Genomic DNA, 15,147 nt, shown 5'->3' with positions numbered 1-15,147 from the left:
TTAAGCCAATTATGAGGTGAATCCTAGATTTCCAAGCCCTGGAAACTGTTTCCTGACCTATCAACAACTCGTCAGGGTCACCCATGCCAGTGCACAGGCAGTAGGGCTTCTTCAGCGAAACTGACAAACTGTTGATCATTGAAGAGCTTCAGCCATGGCTATTAAGATACTGCTGTTCAAAGCACATCTCCCTCAGAGAGTGCTTTTACTACTTGACAAGCGGTTGCTGGCTTCACCTGTCTAGCACTTCTCTCACCTGCAGTGGCAGTACCTTGTTGCCAGCCTTCACCATGTGGCGGGAGCAGCTTACCCAGCTCAACCTCGCACCTCTGCCTAGGGTCAAGAGCAGAGGCCACACCACAGCTAACTGCTCTAGCAGCAGCACCAACTGTCATCTTAGTCACATGCCTCTCCACAGAGAAGATGGGATGGACACCCAGATCTAGCTGCAATGAGGTGGTACCCCCAACACAGTGTCTGCAAGCAGAGTATCAGCTCTCCCAACATGCCTAAGCACCAGTGCCTCAGGAGGCTAAGGCTCTCAAGGCAGTCACTGTCGACATCTGCGCCCTCCTGGTGCAAGATCTCCTTCCCAGTGGACCAGGTGGAAAAGCATTTCCAATGGCCAAGAAGGCGAAGACCATCACTTTCCTCCACCCCACCCCGGGTCTCTGCCTTTTGGCAAGTGGTGTGCTCCCCTGCAAGGAGAGCAGAGAGGTGTGACTGCTTAATGGCTTGCGAGCAGAGGAAGGAAGGACACCATTTGTTGAGGATGACAGTAAGGCTTGTGCACGGGATGGCAATAGGCTAAGAATGGCTTGAGTTTTGGCTACTCAGATGGGGATGTGAAGTGCCTGCAGGTAGATAAATGAGTGAAGTTGCAAAATGTGTTACCTTCAGATGTGCTGTGCGATTTAGCACCTGAAGGCGTTATGACACTTGCCTGGCATGCCCTCCTGAGGTCCTGGATCTTGGTGCACTGTCTCTAGGTTGGAGGGAGAACATCCCTTTTACTGACTTCCCCAGCCCCTTCCATCCATGTCTGCTTGTTTGGAGAAGTTGTCTTCTTCCTCCCATCTTTGGTAGAGCTCATCTCACTGCAGTCCCTCAGCAGGACTTCCAGGTAAAAATAAGAGACCCAGTGGGGTGGGTGGGGGTGATGGGATGGTGTGGTGGGCGGGGTGGTGTGGCGGGCAGCCTTCCTAGGCCTCCTCTCTATTCCTGTGGTTGTTGCAATCCTTCCTTTGCCAAAATGTACTTGTCATCCTGCCCTCCCTCCCTTATATCGCCTTCTGTGGCTTGGTGTCATACTTTGTTTTATAATGCTCCTGTGAAGCGCCTTGGGTTGCTTCAATATGTTAAAGGCATTATATAAATATAAGTTGTTGTTGTTATTATTGGTCAGGGTACCCAGAGGCAGGATACCAATTGATTGGCTCAGGTAAAAAGTAATTGTCAGGTGCCCAGTGCAGGAAGTTGAGTTCCAAATCCAAAAATGGTCCCGTCTCTCCAGCAGGGTCTAAAGCGGTAAGATTCAACCCAAAGTATTGAGCCCCTGAAACCTTTTTATGGTTGCTTTCACATACACTGCTTTCTTCACTACATCCCTCCAGCACTCAGTTTTTTTCTCTGCCTCTTCCTAATGGTAATGATTTGTGCTAGGGATGGGATTCTAATTGTCCCTCTCACTCAATTATTTTTATTCAGAGAAGCGTGGAAGAGAAATTGAGGGCAACAGTAGCAGCTCCATTTCCCCATAGAAAATTTAATGTTGAGAAACTTATGTGGGCCAGTGCACCGTGCAAAGAAAAGCCTCAGTGAAAATACATGATGGGTGGCGGTGTGTTGTGCCACTGCAGGCTTCTCTTGTTTTTGAAAAATATTTCATTGAGGTTAAGTACATGACTTGCAAAAATATATAATAATGGTGCCTAAATTTAGGCTTTAATACTGCAGCGTAAAATGAGCCACAGGATAATAGTTAGCATACTTCATTAAAATCCAAAACTTGACTTAAGCTGTCTCTATAGAATCAGAATGGAATAATAAATGAACAATGGATATTCTTGGTAACGAGGTGAAGGTTATCACAGCTTTATTAAAATGCAGTGTAGAAAGACGCACACAAAATGTATTAAGGAAGGATATTAAGTTTATGACCTTTGGCTCCCTTTTTTAATAAAGGAACATTGTAACTGTGGTAAACACTTCCCTCCATCGAAGATAGTGGTGTCAGATGAAAATTGAAAACAATTTATTATTACTGTCTTTATGTTTTAATTCGATTTACACAACTTTTTCTGAACCCTGATATGATTGCAGCAATTAGCTGCTTCCCCTCATTCTGACATGAGCACTTTCTGCCATTGATGTTTTCTTTCTTTTTGCTAAGAAGCCGTGTAGACATTTGTGCTTTCCTTTACCACTTTGCCTTTTGGCAACTCTCATCCTTCAAAGGGCGGTAAAATAAATGTGTCTTTTTGGGGTGCAGATTTTTTTTTGTAGAAGTGAATGGGGGCTTGCTGTAATGTTTTACGGCATTTAAAAGGACACGGTTAATTCTGTAAGTGGGATTACAGGCCATGAATGGAGAGCTTTATTTCTTTCGTTTGTAACATTACCGAGTGCCTGTAATTACAACTTCAGGAAAAACTACTTACCTGAAGTTCTTCTGGCATACTGTGATGTTTGAGATTATTTTTTAGGTAATTGAATTCTCTCTTTCAGTGCACACACGCTACTGACTCCAATTTCAGGAACATCTGCGTCTTCTTCAGTGGATAAATATGCTGTCTTTAAAGACTTGACAGAAGACAAGCCTACAGAAAGTTCTTCATTTGCAGGTACAGTGGACTGTCTTCTGGCACTGTCTACCTTTTATTCCAAAGTTGAGCGTTTAAAAATTGTAATGAATGGAATTATTCTCTCCAGGTTACAGTGACTATATATATATATATGTATACATACAAATACGCATATACATATAATATGAAAGGGAGCATGCGCCTGTCCAATTGTTTGCATTTTAAAATTCCTGAATGTATGATTTAGGATATGATGCGCATTAATTTTCTTCAAATAAAAAAGAAATATGCTTTTATAAATGTGATGATATTTGCTTAGTACTTCCAGTTTCACATTCTAAACTAATGAAATCGGCCTGTCAGAAAATGTCAATAAAAGGTTGAGCAAAAAAAATCTTTTCTGTTTTCTTCCACATAATATGTTTTTACTAAACTTGATATATCACTAGATTTTATATTTTCATGTCTATTCTTTGAGAAGATGTTTCCCCTTTTTTTCCCCCCTTTCTTCCCCTGCGTGGACCTCATTCATTACCCAGTACTTCCGGTCACCACGGGCTCGCACACCATTGTCAATGATCAGAAAGCACATGAGAGGTGCCTAATAAAGATACCTTTCCAAAACGAAGGAAAGAACTTGAATTTTTATCTCACCTCATGATGTCCTCAAGCACTTGTTGCCAACAAAACCCTTTTTTTTAAGCGTGGGTACTGATGTAAGGCAGGGGAGCTTGGCAACCAATAAACACAAGATCTCACAAACAACAGTGAGATAAATGACTGTATAATCTGTTTCTGGTCTTGTTGACTAAGGGATAAATATTGATGAGTAGAATTCCCCTGTTTTGAATAGTCTCATTGGATTTTTTTTTAGTGTTCATCTGAGAGGGCTGATGGGACCCTGTTTCAATGTCTCCTCTAAAAGATGGCCTCTTCAATAGTGCAGTTTTCCCTTAGTACAGCTAAAGAGCTAAGTATTTTACTAGAAGTGGCCAAAACATGAACCAGGACGTTATTGGTTGGTCAGATGAGGAGGAATCCTGGAGAGCTACACCATCAGGACTGTCGTGACCTGAGGGAGAGAGGGTTTGTAGAAGTGCGCCTTGTTGATGGTAATTGTACCTGTGAAACCCTGAGATGAAAGCTGTTGTTGGAGAGGACTCCTGACCTACCCTTTGTGAATAAAGAACAGCATCTTACGGAACTGTGTAGCTGCATAGTGCCACACATCTGAAGGGAATGATGCAAATGCTTGTGGTCTTGTAAAGCATATCTTTGTTGTATCAACTATTTTAAAATGAAATTTATCTTTTTATTTGAAGTATCAGTTTCCTGTTAATTCATGTTTGATTTGCGTTGGTTCTGATTTGGGTTGAGTAAAAATTACAAAAGTGAAATCATCTTGTTTGTAATTTCTTCATTTTGGATTGTTTGATAAATTTGGTTATTTTGATTTACTGTTCCCCCATGGGAATCGTTATACTAACTCGGAGGCAAAAGTGTAACTTCTGAGGCGAGGCTGACTCCCAAAATTCTTTGATCCAGACTCTTCTCTGTAAGGAACCATCTGTGGTACCCTAACATATAATTTTTGTTTTTGTTTGTGCATGTGTACTCATCAAGGGGAGGGATTAGCACTGGGAAAGGAAGCACCTTGCTTTTCAGGCACCCAGTATCATTGTTTGCATGTACCAATGTGAACTGCCTCCATGACATAACCATGCAACACAAAAAGAGTTCCCAAGAATATTTTGATGAGGAGGTGAAAGTGTAAAATTTTCAGATTAACGCTGCATTATAAACTGATGCTTCAATTATTGTGAGTCTGTAGTATTTCAGCAAAGGAAATCTTTTGCATTGAGTTGTTATTTTAGCACATTATCGTTAATAAAATGAGTTGAGAAGTTGTAAGGTTATTTGAATATATTATGACTCAGTTTTGTTTTTTTTTAGATTTTGGCGACAAATACAGTGTTTTTCGGGAACTCGGTCAGAGTGCAGAGAATAAATCCTCAGGTGAGTGGATATACAGCAGTTTGTAGAACCACCCATGCATACATTAGCCGTGGTCAACAGAGTATTTTCAAATTCCTTGTATGAAAGGCATAGTGTTTCCCAAAGAAGCGGAAATAATCATGCATTTAACCTATGTAGATTTGCTGGTTACTCTACAAATGCTATCAGTAACAGTGCGTCTCCAAATTGGCTTTCATGTTGGCCCAGAATTGCAATGACTATTAACATTTAATGGCGATGATTCAGAATATTCCTCATTCGGTTACCAAGCAGCAAAGAGACACTGACTTGGTGGGTCACCGGGGCAAATGTTGATTTAAAAACTTGTGCACATGTACCCACGGCCCCCTCTCCAAATCCACCCACAGCCCCCTCTCCAAATCCACCCCCTCCCCTGCCCAACCACCACCACCACACAGCCTTTTTGACTAATGTATGGGTTATTAGTGGGACTTCCTCTTTCTCTCAACCTTCCACCCCATGGTTTTCTGATGAATTCTTGCAATTCCCAGCTGAAAAAGAATTGCGGTCTTCATGCAAATGAAAATGAAGTGTAAGAACTGGTACAGTGTGCCAGTATTATCTAGATGCCCAATTGATTAGACAGATCTATTTATATTTTAAATATTTTTATTTGTACATTTAATTCCCTTGTTGCAGTTAAAATAATTGCAGGATAGTTTGTAAAAGCTAAGCTGTTTAAGCATTTTGTAGTGTTTTATTTTCTGTTTGCTTCCTTTGCTTTATATGCGCCTTTTTAAAAAAGAAAGTTGAGGAGGGATAGAACAATATATCCATATTCCAATGCACTACATCAGAAAATGATTTCTGCCCTCGAGCAGAGTTGCTCCCGTAAGGAAAGAAAAAAGAAACTAAGAGTGAGCCTTGCTGAGTTACTGTTATGCGCATCTTCATTTTAGCTTGAGAGTTGCATTATCAAAGGTGCTACTCATTGGGGTCAGTGTCTAATCTACCTCTTACAATTGGGGAATAAGGTGGAGTACATTTGGGGAGGAGGAAAGCAACATTCACTTTGTTGGCCCAGGTCATTGTGCACTATGATCACATCAACTTACAGCAGAAAGCTATTACTCCATTGAAGCAAGAAAGGCAGAAACAGTTATGATTCTGCTCTTTTGAAGAGGGAGCTGGAAAGTAAAGAGCTTATCTGAAATAGACCCAGGTTATGATACTTGCATTAATTTTATTTTTCATTTCTTCACATGGAAGATAACTTAAACGTTGTAACTTAGTAAAAAAAAAAGCCATGGAGTTTTTTTTACTTGAAAAGTGCAGTCACTTTTTTGGGCCCAAAGAATCACTGTGAGGCATAATGAGTGCCTTAACAGTGATGTGAGCCTGAAGATTTGCAACTGCATTTCTCTACTGTTTCTCACCCCAGGTTTTTTATGTTGTCATATTTTGGCAACTGATTGGCCATTGAAAATACGTAGTTGTAGCTTCCCTGATAGGTCACCAATGTAGCCGTTGAATGGCTGAGGCAAAGAGATCAGTGCATCGCAGGTTTGATCTTTGATCTGTGCTGACCCATGGTGTCACTACGGGGCTACAGTTGACTTCAGTCTCCCACAGTTGAGGAGGATGAAATCAGTCAGTGTCCTGATACATTGATTCCCTGCTGGAAAACCACATTTGAATGATGGGTGAATACTACTAACAGCAGCACATCCTTTGGTTGAACAATTATCTGACAATCCTCTTTAAGGATCATAAATTAGGTAAGGGCACTGTGGTCAGGCGATGAATGCCCATTGCATGGAAATCAGTCCTTTTAGAAGGAAAATTAATTGAAAAAAATGGGAAAGCATTGGTAATTTTGACTTCGTTTTCCAGCTATTGATGTGCTCTCTAAGTAGCTTCGTGCAAAATAAGGCGGTTTAAAAAAAAACACTATCTCACATGGGTGATGTATTTTGGGCTTTAAGCACAACTGTTATAGAAGGAGAAATTGTGGAGGTTAAAAGCCAATTGACTGAGCCAAGAAAGCTGATAGTTATTCTACAGTGCAGTACTATGAATTAGTAGACGTCCTCCCCTTTCACCCCCTCCAGCAAGCTATTTGAATGAATAACTGCAATATTTCCAGGTAGTAAAATGAAAAGTACAAACAGAATAAAGTAACAGAACCTCTTCCATAAAAAGACAAAAGTCAAATGTTTGCCACTATACTGCCATGTGAGCAGAACCAGACAATGTGTCATCATCTGTGTGCGGGCTGGATAGATGCTTAGCAGAATGCTGCCACGCATGCACCATGGGAAATGTCCAGACCATTTACCCATTGAAGCTGGGTTAAAATTCTCACTTTCTTTTTTCCAGATTTACAAAATGGCCCTAATTTGGGCCAGTTGGGTATTTAAATTTGGTTCGTTGATCATCCCTCTTCCCTACAATGAGAAATTAAATGGTGGTATGTTCAATGCAGGGTTTTATTTGGCAGTGCATGCTTGGTATGGGTTGGTGCTTTGGTCGTAGTTACTAACTTGAAAATGCTTGTGTTTGTGTGCTGTGAAAAGTGAATTATAGAATTCCATTCTTAACTGCTGATATTTTGTCACTGAAAAGATGTATGTTTGCAGGGGAGGGCTTTGCAGAATTCAAGTCACCAGGGAATGATGATGGATTCACAGACTTCAAAACTGCAGACAGCATTTCACCAGTAGATTCATCAGAGCAAGTAAAGACATTCTCAACAGCGTTTCCTTCTGTGCCATTTCTACAGCCACAACTGCAACCTGTAACACAGCCTAAAGACTCTTTCAATCTCACGGACCTTTTTACCTCTGTCAGTTGCACTGGAGAGAACAAATCTGTGTCATTTCCACCAGTTTCTGTGACATCATCCATTACATCATCTGTATGTGTTACATCATCATTGTCATCACTATCATCTGGTACTTTTTCCTCAGCCAGTAGCAAGACTGCTGGTGGAACTGATGACTTTGGGGACTTCAATCTTTTTGGCGTAGCAGCCAGTACATCATCGGGTGGGGGATGGGGTCAGGATGAATTTGCAGATTTTATAGCTTTTGGCAGCTCCATCAACACTGGACCCTCTGAACAAAAGTCAAATGATAAATATAGTGTTTTCAGGCAGGAGAAGAATGATGGCTTCGCAGCATCTTTTGATGCCACACTTGGCATAGCAGAAGGTGGACAACAGCCTTCAACGTCCACTGTAGACAAGTATGATGTCTTTAAACAGTTACCTGAGGAAGGGTCTGTGATGGGCTTTGAGGAACAAAAAGACAATTCCTCCCTTTCCCAAGAGAAGAATGAGGATGACTTTCCAGTTACCAAGTTGTCCCTTGCATTCAGCACCTCGGACAAGTCTTTCGTAGATAAACTCTCTGCTTTTAAACAGGCAAAAGAAGACTCTGCCTCTGTGAAATCTTTGGACCTTCCTTCGATTGGTGGGAGCAGTATTGGTAAAGAGGACTCGGAAGATGCCTTATCTGGTCAGTTCGACATGAAGTCAGCTGAGGTTGGTGGTGATTTGAAGCATGTGTTGTCTGACAGCTCGCTGGATTTACCACCTGTCATTGGTCAGCCGCCTCCTGTTACAGGTGAGGAAATGGTTCGATTGATCTGGTAAATACAGCCAAATCATCTGCATACTGCAGTTACCTTTCTATAATGCCGCACCAATGATTTACCATTTAGCTGTCCATTCTGCATAATCATGGCTGTTGGGAATTGTTCTGTTTGCCACTGTTCTTCAATGAGTATAATTACATTCAGTTATTAACCATAGTGGAGAAATCCAATGAATGCCCTTGGTTTAGAGCTATCACCGGGTGATTTGAATTGTTAGGGTACATTATGTCCACTATATTGTCATCAGTTACCATAGTTGAACAGGCATAGTTGTTGTCAATATTTTTTCCACTTAAAATGCAACAATTGTTCATTCAGTACTTGGAATTAATGGAATGATCCAAATAATGTTCACTTTTTCTGAACAGACATCTACATATTCCGTTCACCCATTATAGTACCTGTATAATGAACAATTGAGAGAGAGAGAGAGAGACAGTTGTAGTCAGCCTGGATGGCATTGGGTTAGTTGAATTATTTTATCTGTGCCCTTTTGACCAGCATTCCAAATTTCTGTTTCCATTTTATTCTTTTGTGGGCAACCACATCAAACAGATGCTGCCAGACCTGCTGAGTATTTCCAGCATTTTCTGTTTTTATTTCAGACACCCAGTATCCACAGTATTTTGCTCTTGCATATCCAATAGTGACTGCTTGTAGAGAAAGTAACACGGTGCCTTGACATGGTGCCTAGTTTTAACTGCAATTTTTTTTTTACAGAAGTTACAAATATCTCTCTTAATTACTGCGAAGGCCAGTATTATTATTTATATTTCTAGAAAGCTGTTTAAAACTACTTTCAAAATGTTGTCTGGACTAAAGAGCTTTGAGCTTAATTCTGGATGTAAAAGTCTGGGCATAACTTGAGTTTGTCCCGTGTTAGAATAATTAAGTACTGTCTGTTTGACCAACAGACTGGACAATTAGGATGAACGTGCCAGTAACATGTAAATAATCCACTGGACAAAAATGCATGCTAACAAGGTTTATCAAAAAGCTTATGGGTGGGTTAGGAAGATGTTTCCAGGTCTACTGAGTGGTTTAACAAACACCAGTCTTGAAAACTGAGCCTGAGTGTGCCCACAATATTTCTCTACTTCCCTTTCAAAATATCTGCTTTTGTTAACTAACCTAATAATATGGTGTAAATAATGTGCCATAAATTAAACATCCTGGTTGTTTTTAGCCTGTCTACTGTGCTATCCATGCAACAGTGACATAACAGACTAAATTTGATGAGTAGTGACAGCGTTGTTGTGTATAAATGATAGGTAAGTATCAATGCAGATTATGTTTGACATTTTAAAAATGGGACAGAGGGCCTGAAATTAGACTAAGCTGAGACTAATACTTTTCAAATCAATTGCTCACAATGCAGGGACTCTGATCTGCTGATCTCTTGCAGCAGTATGAGAGTAACGCTTGTACTATATACCCTAATGCCAGTAGCAAGCACAGGGGATTTCTTTCAGTTTATGAAGTGAAGGCTTTTCACTGTGGAGCTAAGTTGGGAGAATATTGAATTGGTAAGTTTACATTAAAAAGTTCCTTGGCCTTTTTAATTTGCAAGAGCACACCAACAGTTAAAAAATACAAGTGTGTGAAAGTGTGCAGCTGCAGAAGTAAACTCATATATGAAACTGTTCTAATTAGCTTAGAACATTCATAGAATGGAAATGGTTAGGTAGCACTTTTCATTTGAGAATTTCTTTACATTTAAACTGCTCTGCAGAGATCAGAATTCGAACTCTGGTTGTAGTCAAGTAGAATTTTAGGCACAAGACTGGAGTCAGTGCATCTGTTAAGACTAAATATGCACCAATGTTACTCATCAGATTTAGTCTGGTATGTTAGTGCTGTATAAATGACTTGGTAAGCAGGTTTTATTTTTAAATAGCTTAAGAAATAGGAGTAGGAATAGGCCATATAGCCCTTGGAGCCTGCTGTGCTATTCAACAAGATAATGTCTGAAATTCTACCTCAACTCCGCTTTCCCACCTGATACCCATATTCCTTGTTTCCCTTAGAGTCATAAAACCTATTGATCCCAGAGTCACGTCCCTCTCAGTGAAGAATTTTTGTCCTATCTCAGTTCTAAATTACCGAGAGACTATGCCCCTAGTTCTAGACACTCCACCCAGGGAAAACCACCTCTCTGCATCTACCTTAATAAGTCGTCTCAGAACCTTATGTTTAAACTCTAGAGAATATGGCCTATTCTACTCAATCTCTCTTTATAGTTCAACCCAGGAATCAATCTAGTGAACCTTCGTTGCAGGACAAGTATATCCTTCCATAGGTATGGGGACCAAAACTATTGTGCACAGTACTCCAAGTGTGGCCCTACCAAAGCCCCATACAATTGTAATTCAACACCCTTGCAATACAGTCCAGCATACCATTTGTCTTCCTAATTGCTTGCTGTACCTGCATGTTACCTTTCTGTGTTTTGTGTACAAGGACACCCAAATCCCTTTGAACACCAACATTTAATATTTTATCACCATTTAAACAAATGTTTTTCTATCCTCTCCACCAAAACAAATAACCACATTTCTCCACATGGTACTTTATCTGCCACTCTTGCCCACCTCTTATCCTATCTACATGCCTTTGCGGATACTTTGTGTCTCCCTCAAAAGCTTAATTTCCTACCCAGTTTTGTATCATCAGCAAATTTGGGTACATTACACTCCTTCATCCAAGTCATTAATTTAGATTGTAAATGACTGAGCCCCCAGCACTGATCCTTGTGGCATCCCATGATTAACAGCCTACCAACCTCAAAATGACCTTGCTTTAAGTGGAGCCCCTCCCAATGGAACACCTCCCTCATCCTCCGGTGCTGATGTCAGTATCCCGTGAATCAAACTCTGTCTCCCACACCATTCTTTCGACCATACATTCAACTCTGTCCTGTCTGACCCTGTGCCAATTTGAAGTGGCTCAGGTAATAATCCAGAGATTATTGCTTTTGACGTTCTGTTTATTAATTTGGACTCTAGCTCTTCAGGCTCTCTCAGTAGAACCTCATTCCACTTTCTACTTATGTCATAGGTTCTTATTAAGCCTCCCCCTCCCACTCCAAGTTCTTCTCCAGTCCCGAGGAAATGTCATTACCCCTGGCATCCAGCAGACAGCATAGCCTTTGAAATTCCTTCAGACTCTGCCTTCATCCATGCAGGCAGCAAAAATTCTCCTTTGGATAAGGACATAAGCCGAGGCTCCTCCAGCTCTGCCCCTTGATCTTCCTGACTCGCAGTTACGCAGTGCCACTTCCTGACCTGATGGGGGTGACTGTCTCCTGGATCTGTGTTTAGGTAGCTCTTCCCTTTTCCTGATGCCTTGCAATCAATGACTGTTCCTCAGACTCCAGCTCAACAACTCAGAGCTGAAGTTCCTCGAGATGCAGACATTTACTGCAGACATGGTTGTCTATGTTCACAATGCTGTCTACAAACTCCCACCTGCTGCAGTTGCAGCACACCGCTTGCACTGCCATCCCTATCTAACCTTATTTAATTTATATAATTAATTAAAGTTTATGTCATTATTCAACTAGCTAATAGTTTTTAGTATTTGAATGAATTACTTGATCTAGTTTTTTTATACGTAAGTGAAATCAAATATTTACCTATAATATGGAACACTACAGATTTTGGAGACAAAAGCAGCACCACCTCCTCCTCCTCCTCCTCCCCCGCAACCCTCACCTCTGCACCCAGTTTGCAATCACACCGAATTCCCAACTTTTACACTCTATGATGCACTTTAGTTTATGACCACTCTGTGACCACAGCAACCAAGATATTTATTTTTTTGGTGCATTATTTATACTATAATGTATTATGTTTCTATTGTCATGGGTCGTACACCGCTATGCAGCGAGTGAGTAGGTTAAAAGAAACTGATGTTTGAATGTAGAGGGGGGGAGTAAATGCAGTATTAGCAATTGTTCATTTATTTCATTGTTTTTGTGGGACCTTGCTGTGCACAAATTGGCTACAAAACGACAGTGACTTCAAAAATGATTAATTGGCTTTGCGACACCCTGAGGGCATAAAAGGTGCAATTCAAATGCACATTCTTTTTCTCTACGTAATGGCAGCATGTGTTTTAAAAAGAATTGTTTTATTAAAATCAGTATGTACCTGTATTGAATAAGACGATGAGCTGCAGGTGACATTCCAGAGCGCCACCTAAGCTTTTGGTTGACTGGTGCCAGGATATGTGCGAAAGAGCAGCTCAGGGTGACAGTTTCTCCTCCTTCCATTGGAAGCATTGATTTCTGGCTGATAAATGGTTCCAGAGATCATTTTGAGAGACAGAGCCGGGGCATTCTTCATTCTTTATTCTGCTATTCAAAAACACATCAAAGACCAGCCATGGTGGGATGATTTATCTTCTGCACCTTGCTGGCAATTCCAAAAGTGCCTCAGTGAGATAACTCATCTGTATTGTGGTCATAGGTAATGCACTAACCTTTTACATTAATGGAGTAGTGGCAACTAGATTACACCTCCGCTTAATAGCTTTTTGCAATAAAACCCCATTTATTTTCCTAATACTTATTAGCCATCAGATTTACTTATCATCTAGATTTGACAAGGTCTATTAAACATTTGTTGCGTGGAAATGTGCTTTTATTTAAAATATGTGAAAATGCTGGTCAAAGTGTTGTTTATAAACAATACCTGGTTTTATTACATAAACCTTGACTGCATTCCACCTCCAAAATAATTTGTTGTTTAGAAGCTGTGAGTTAATGTGTGATTTAGTGATCAACAAAATTGGAGCCAATGTCCTGTAGCCTGAGATTTATTAAAATAGAGAGCTTCATCACTTTTCAATGAAAAGAACTAGTTTTATGTATAGAAATTAAAAACAAATTAAAATGGAATGTTTTTCTTAAGAGATTTAAACAAGTAGATTCTTAAAGTTGTAATGGAGACCAGGAGAGAATACAGACAATAGAGTTTACAGGTGTTACGTTTTCACACTATTAAACGCAATGTTTAAAATCTGGTTATTATGTAGTGGTCACATTTAAGATGGAGTTTAGACTCATGGCCTTTTGTTGGATGCAGTGCCTTTGTGTGTGGGAGTTTCTCTGTGCTTTGTAACAACTCCAGTGATGTATTTGCCTGGCACAGTGCTTTTTGCAGTTTGAAAAAAATGCCAATTTCTATGTTGGGGAATGAGTGTTAAGGATTATTCGAAAAGACCTGAATCTCTCTCACTCTGTACTTTTCGCATTATTCAGCAGAGTTTTAAGTTTTCACTAACCATAGCACTTTCTCCACCCACGTGCCCTTCTCTGTCTCGTATCATCTCTCTCCTTTCATACTTATCTTGTATTGAATAATATGTTTGAATCTATGAAACAACACGTAGTTTTTCCAATCAATAGCTATCAGCAACTCGCTTATAAGCATGTAGCTTTTTAATTATATTTTGAGAAATCTGGGTTGCAGGTCAAAACTCACAATGAAGGTCATCATTGCAGTGGAATAGAGCAGATGAGGGGACTAAATAACTTGAGGTGGTTGGGAAATGCCAACCTTTAAACGTCAAAGATTGTAGGAGCACAACATGAGACCCCATAGATTTTTTTCCTGTTAGCTGCTCCTGCTTCCCCTTGACATTCAACAGCATAACTATCACTGAATCCCCATCATCGACATCCTGGCCTCACTATTGACCAGAAACACAACTGAACCAGCTACACAAATCCCATGGCAACAAGTGCAGGTCAGAGGTTGGAAATTCTACATAAATTTTAACTGCACACCACCGCCAAAATAATTTGTTGTTTAGAAGCTGAAAGTAAATGTGTGATTTTGTGATCAAAGAAGCTTGCAGCCAATGGCTAGAAGCCTGAGGTACTATTAGAATAGAGAGCCTCATCACTTTTCATGGACAGAACTAGCTTAATGTGTGGAAATTAGCAACAAAACCACCTGGCTCCCCAAAACCTTTCCACCACTCCACAAGCACAAGCCAGGGGTGTGATGGAATACTCCCTAATTGCCTGGCTGAGTGTAGCTCCAACAACGCTCAAGAAGTTTGGCACTACCCAAGAGAAAGTAGCCTACTTGTTTGGCACCCCATTGACCACCACCTTAAGCATTCTCTCCCTCCAGCACCTGTACACCAAGACTGCAGTGTGTACCAACTACAAGATGTACTGCAGCATCTTGTCACGGTTACTTTGATAGCACATTCCAAACCTGCAACCTCTACCACCAAGAAAAGCAAGTGCAGCAGACTCTTGGGAACACAATACACTTGCAAGTTCCCCACCAAACCCTGATTTGGAAACATCATTGTTCCTTCATCTTAGCTGGGTCAAAATCCTGGAACTTTTTTTTATTCTTTCACAGGATGTGAACAAGACCAACATTTGTTGCCCATCCCTAGTTGCCCTTGAGAAGGTGAGGGCGAGCAACCTTCTTGTATTGCTGCGGTCCAGCTGGTCTAGATACATCCACGGTGCTGTTGGGAAAGGAGTTCCAAGTATTTGAATGAACAACTCTGTTGGTGTACCTACACCACACAAACCGCAGCAGTTCAAGAAGGTTGCTCGCTACCATCTTCTTAAGGGAAAATAGGATGGGCAATAAATGCAAGCCCTTGCCACATCCCATAAGCAGAAAAAAAATAGTAGCATAAGCAGTTTTGTTTAACAAAATAGGACAACATATTATAC

The 15,147-nt window shown here is 40.6% G+C and overlaps 1 protein-coding gene across 4 annotated transcripts in view; it reads left to right on the top strand.

Moving 5' to 3' along the window:
- The window catches only part of synrg (synergin, gamma), a 129,881-nt gene that overhangs the window by 36,254 nt on the left and 78,480 nt on the right, over positions 1-15,147 (top strand). For all 4 annotated transcript variants that reach the window (XM_078548036.1, XM_078548034.1, XM_078548038.1 and 1 more), the window contains 3 exons: positions 2,728-2,843; positions 4,758-4,820; positions 7,421-8,407. In XM_078548036.1, coding sequence (XP_078404162.1) covers positions 2,728-2,843; positions 4,758-4,820; positions 7,421-8,407 — 1,166 coding nt within the window. The remainder of the gene's footprint in view (positions 1-2,727; positions 2,844-4,757; positions 4,821-7,420; positions 8,408-15,147) is intronic.

This window comes from Cetorhinus maximus, chromosome 9, assembly GCF_964194155.1.
Source record: "Cetorhinus maximus chromosome 9, sCetMax3.hap1.1, whole genome shotgun sequence".
Taxonomy (NCBI): domain Eukaryota; kingdom Metazoa; phylum Chordata; class Chondrichthyes; order Lamniformes; family Cetorhinidae; genus Cetorhinus; species Cetorhinus maximus.
This window is presented reverse-complemented; position numbering and strand designations above follow the sequence as displayed.